General features: G+C 46.1%; 1 protein-coding gene across 1 annotated transcript; it reads right to left on the bottom strand.

Annotated features, from left to right (window-relative positions):
- Nucleotides 1-4,605, bottom strand: LOC146556018 (uncharacterized). Its single transcript, XM_085252209.1, has 4 exons — nt 4,368-4,605; nt 4,124-4,285; nt 596-691; nt 1-309 (listed from the first exon to the last, which is right to left on the bottom strand). The coding sequence occupies exons 1-4, from the start codon at nt 4,527-4,529 to the stop codon at nt 1-3; spliced, it is 729 nt and encodes a 242-aa protein (XP_085108335.1). The 5' UTR covers nt 4,530-4,605.
- Between the last annotated feature and the right edge of the window lie 1,206 nt (nt 4,606-5,811).

Below are 5,811 nucleotides of genomic sequence, written 5' to 3'. Positions count from 1 at the left end.
CTACACAAGCTCATTTTTTAGTGTCTGCAATTTTGGTTTTAGTTGCTTTCTCTCATCGTCTAGCTTCAGCAACACTACTTGAATGAACTCAAAAAAGCCAGTACACTTCTCAGGATAGCTCAGATGCAGAGCATAGATTAGCCCAAACAAACACACCAGGGCATCAGTCCATGAGTGATGAGTCATAACAACCTGATCTTCAAGTACTATGAACACTTGGCGTGGTGAGAAAGGAACTCCTCCAGGCACCTCCTCTTCATCGACATCAGCAACCAGAGCAATTGTGGCTTCATAGAACTCAATTTCCTCCTATAATACACAGTGCACAATTATTCATCTGTAATACCTCTGTTAAAAGTATAAATACAAATGGTCAGGCACCTTTCTTCAGTTTTTCAAATTCTATATATCATAACATGTTTTAAATTGACAGTGAAGGTTCATTTTTCATTCATCCAGTCAAATCAAGGATGAAAGAAGTTTATAAGTCATTCAACTTCACGTCTTCAACTTTCAACCCAAGTCCAGATGACTTATAAACTCCTTTCAACCTTTTTTAAATTCAAATGTGCAAATTATTGTAATACCCAAGTACCTTGCATGTTTTGAAAATCTCTGAAGAATCCTCCTTGAGGTACATTGGTAGGCCGGCCAGAGCTGCTGTTCTAGTTGCATAGATGTCGTTTTTGTCCTAAAAAAAATAAATAAATAAATAAAAAAAAAAAAAAAAATATATATATATATATATATATATAAAAAAACAACACCCAGCACGCCCCTGCGGGCGGTTTATCCTTCAAGCTCGGGTCCTCTACCAGAGGCCTGGGAGCTTGAGGGTCCTGCGCAGTATCGCAGTATCTTAGCTGTTCCCAGGACTGCGCTCTTCTGGACAGAGATCTCCGATGTTATTCCCGGGATCTGCTGGAGCCACTCGCCTAGCTTGGGAGTCACCGCACCTAGTGCTCCGATTACCACGGGGACCACCGTTACCTTCACCCTCCACATCCTCTCGAGCTCTTCTCTGAGCCCTTGGTATTTCTCCAGCTTCTCGTGTTCCTTCTTCCTGATATTGCTGTCATTCGGAACTGCTACATCGATCACTACGGCCGTCTTCTTCTGTTTGTCTACCACCACTATGTCCGGTTGGTTAGCCACCACCATTTTGTCTGTCTGTATCTGGAAGTCCCACAGGATCTTAGCTCGGTCATTCTCCACCACCCTTGGGGGCATCTCCCATTTTGACCTCGGGACTTCCAGGTTATACTCCGCACAGATGTTCCTGTACACTATGCCGGCCACTTGGTTATGGCGTTCCATGTATGCCTTGCCTGCTAGCATCTTGCACCCTGCTGTTATGTGCTGGATTGTCTCTGGGGCATCTTTACACAGCCTGCACCTGGGGTCTTGCCTGGTGTGATAGACCCCAGCCTCTATGGATCTTGTGCTCAGAGCTTGTTCTTGTGCTGCCATGATTAGTGCCTCTGTGCTGTCTTTCAGTCCAGCTTTGTCCAGCCACTGGTAGGATTTCTGGATATCAGCCACCTCCTCTATCTGCCGGTGGTACATACCGTGCAGGGCTCTGTCCTTCCATGATGGTTCCTCGTCTCCCTCCTCTTTCTTGGGTTTCTGCTGCCTGAGGTATTCACTGAGCACTCGGTCAGTTGGGGCCATCTTCCCAATGTATTCTTGGATGTTCGTTGTCTCATCCTGGACTGTGGTGCTGACACTCACCAGTCCCCGGCCCCCTTCCTTCCGCTTAGCGTACAGCCTCAGGGTGCTGGACTTGGGGTGAAACCCTCCATGCATGGTAAGGAGCTTTCTTGTCTTTATGTCAGTGGCTTCTATCTCCTCCTTTGGCCAGCCTATTACCCCAGCAGGGTACCTGATCACGGGCAGGGCGTACGTGTTGATGGCCCGGATCTTGTTCTTACCATTCAGCTGACTCCTCAGGACTTGCCTGACCCTCTGCAGGTACTTGGTGGTTGCAGCTTTTCTAGCGGCCTCTTCATGGTTCCCATTCGCCTGCGGGATCCCCAAGTACTTGTAACTGTCCTCTATGTCTGCAATGTTGCCTTCTGGTAGTTCAATCCCCTCAGTTCTGACTACCTTCCCTCTCTTTGTTACCATCCGACTACACTTCTCCAGTCCGAACGACATTCCAATGTCATTGCTGTATAGCCTGGTAGTGTGGATCAGTGAATCGATGTCTCGTTCACTCTTGGCATACAGCTTGATGTCATCCATGTACAGGAGGTGGCTGACAACTGCTCCGTTCCGTAGTCGGTATCCGTAGCCAGTCTTGTTAATGATCTCACTGAGGGGGTTCAGGCCTATGCAGAACAGCAGGGACAGAGCATCTCCTTGGTAGATCCCGCACTTGATGGTGACTTGTGCTATGGGCTTGGAGTTGGCCTCTAGTGTTGTACGCCACATCCCCATTGAGTTCCTGATGAAGGCTCTTAGGGTCCCATTGATCTTGTACAATTCTAGGCATTCCAGTATCCAGCTGTGGGGCATTGAGTCATAGGCCTTCTTGTAATCAATCCAGGCAGTGCACAGGTTGGTCAGTCTGGTCTTGCAGTCTCGGCTGATTGTTCTGTCTACCAGTAGCTGGTGTTTTGCGCCTCTGGTATTCTTGCCAATTCCTTTCTGTGTCCCGCTCATGTATTGACCCATGTGCCTGTTCATCTTAGCCGATATGATGCCTGACAGGAGCTTCCATGTAGTACTGAGGCAGGTTATTGGTCGGTAGTTGGAGGGGACCGGTCCCTTCTTGGGGTCCTTGGGGATCAGGACCGTCCGGCCTTCAGTTAGCCATTCCGGGTGTCTCTCGTTAACTAGCAGCTGGTTCATTTGTGCTGCCAGACGCTCGTGAGTGCAGTTAGCTTCTTCAGCCAGTAGGCGTGAACCATGTCGGGCCCTGGTGCTGTCCAACTCTTCATACTGGAGACCCTTTCTTGGATATCTGCCACTGTGATGGTTACTGGACCCTGTTCAGGGAGGTCGCTGTGGTCTGCCCTCAGATCCTCTAGCCACTGAGCATTGCCGTTATGGGTTGCATCCTTCTCCCATATGCTCTTCCAGTATTGCTCCGTCTCCAGCCTTGGTGGTGCTGTTCTCTTATTGTTCCCTTGCCACTGAGAGTACACCTTTGCTGGTTCTGTGGAGAACAGCTGGTTTATTCTCCTGCCTTCTATCTCTCTGGTGTACCTCCTCAAGCGGCTGGCCAAGGCTGTGAGTCTTTGCTTGGCAGTTTCCAAGGCCTCAGGTATGGACAGCTTGCTGTATTTCTTAGGCACCTTATTCGTCGCACCTTTCTGCAACTCTGTTAGTTGGCTAACCTCTCTCCGTGCTACTTTGATCTTGCCCTCTAGCCTCCTTCTCCATGGAGGGTACTGCCCCTTGTGGCTGTTCAACTTGTAGCCAAGCATCTCACTGATCACTGCTGCCGTATTGTAGATCAGCTTGTTAGTGTCGGTAATCGTGGTTGTAGGTATTGCCCGTAGTGCTGCATTAACATCATCTAGCAGACCTTCTGAGGGAACTTCACGTATCTTGGTAACCGGCTACGGGGGATCCAGGTTTCAAGCTTGGCCATGATCCTATTTTCAGGTCAGTTCCTCTGGCACTCAACGATCCTTCTCCTATCGCACTTGGGGCTATGTACCCAATCTCGGGTGGGGGTGATGATATCTCCCCCCTGACCTGGCGTCCTGACTCCTCCTTGCCGTAGCATTTGTGTTGTACCTCGTCAATCTCTAGCTGTGAGAGCAGTCCCTTCTTTCGAATGTTGGAACACTGAGCTACTAGTTGTTTCGCCGTCATTGTGGATGTTGGGTATCGAAGAATCCATAGGTCCCTCATCCTATTCATGTAGCCCCTTCCGCCGGGGTTACTTGCGTAGTAGCATTCCAACAACGCCCTGTTTTCGTCCCTTGCCCACCGATGCCTTCTTGTTCCAGTAGCCCACTTTTCGTCAGGGTGCCCTGGTTCCTCAACACCTGACGCGGACCTTGTTGATCCGCGTCAGGTTGATATATATATATATATATATATATATATATATAAACATAGCAATGGCAACTGCCAAGCAAGCAGAATAATAATTAGTATTTTTAAATACCTGTTTTCCATATGCCAACAAAAGCTGCTCCATCCTTTCACCGACCCGTCCAGTTTTCCTCTTTTTGTAAAGTCCAATCAGCTGAGGAGCATAATCATCCAGTGCAGCATAAAACACATGTGGCAGATTCTGATTGGTGATCCGATGAAATTCAAAGTAGAGCTGAGGAGAATTCCAAAAATATTATAAGCAAAACACAGCATACTATATGAACAGCAAATGTTATATATGTAGTTGTACTTACCTGTGTCTCATGAAAGAGTGCTGGCCATCTGTCCTTGAGCTCTGATACAGGAGGAGAAGTGGTGACAATCTCTTCACGCCGGAGGGCAAAAGTGGGCATCATATGCTGATGAATGAGAGGGATGTCTCTTTCTGCTGAGGTCTTCTTGAACTCCTCTACCATCTCAAGTCTTCTGGTTTCCAGAGACTCCCTTGTTTCTCCAGAAGGATAAGAAGGAAGGAAGTTGACCTCACCTCTCCTAGGTCTTTTAATATTGGCCCTTGGTGAAGCTCCATCTGGGTTTGTTCTGCTGCGCTTTCCAGCATTCACAGCAACATTCATGATGCCAGCTTTAGCCAACTTCTTTCTTTGGTTTCCCATTTTATATCTCAGGCTATTCTTCCACCCTTCCCACCCAGTGTCAGAATTCCTCTCTTTCAGACAGGGATGTTTTTCTAACTAAAGCTTCTGCAGCCTTGCCAATTTGTGTTGTACTAGGGTATGCTTTTAGTTTGTAGATTTCTTCCCCCATTGTCTCAAGTATGTTGTGTTTTTGATCTCGTGTCAGCGTAATTACTTTCCCATTTTTATCAAATGCTGCATTACCCTCTCTTAATACATGTTCCACTTCATAAGAAAATGGCGGAACAATAAAAACTTCTGGCCATCTACTAATACGCTCTGGTGAATCTATGGTATCAGTGCTATCAGTCTGAAGGATTGTGTCATCAGTGCTCGTTGAAATCCGGTCAAGCTCAACTAACCTGACAACTTTAACAGATGCTATAGCTGGCAGGTCTTCTATTTTAACCAAATTACACAAGGCATTATCAAAATCTGGGTCATGAAACTGAAGCCGAAAGTCAAAAGTAAAATTTAGCCTAGATTTGATCGCATCTATGAGGGCTTGCACACTGTTTGGACGAGATGGCAAAATAAGTTTTTCAGCGTTATCCTTATCAAGGATGACCCTTAGCTTCAATATTCCTGTTGCCTCCATCTGAATTTGTTATTTCTGTAACAGACAGGTTTCACATATTATAGTGGCATTTTAATACATGTTTGTGTTTACAGTTATTTGCAAAATATTAATTGTGCAAAAATATAAAAACATTTATGTGAATACAAAAAAACTGAATAGATGAATTACCTTTGCATTGGTTCAGAAATTGGTGGAATCAGCTGATGTCTCAGTTCTGTTTCTTTAGTCAGACACTGGAATGAAATGGTTTGTTGTTAGAATGAGTTCATTTGCTATCTTGTAAGCAACATGCGGCATGTGGTCAGACAGTTGGCACAGAGATTTTACACTGTGACGGAGACCCCTCTGTTGATTCTCTGCTACTTCATATGAACGCAAGTGCTCAACGTAATAAGTGTCATAGTCTTTCAAGAGAAAATAAATGTTGTTTCTGATGAGCAGTACATTAAGAATCTCTTTGAACTCTGGCAATGCAGCATAAGC

Source organism: Mchenga conophoros, linkage group LG17 (genome assembly GCF_057382185.1).
Source record: "Mchenga conophoros isolate Kocher_MC1m ecotype Shallow Benthic linkage group LG17, M_conophoros_male_GT1.1, whole genome shotgun sequence".
NCBI lineage: Eukaryota > Metazoa > Chordata > Actinopteri > Cichliformes > Cichlidae > Mchenga > Mchenga conophoros.
This window is presented reverse-complemented; position numbering and strand designations above follow the sequence as displayed.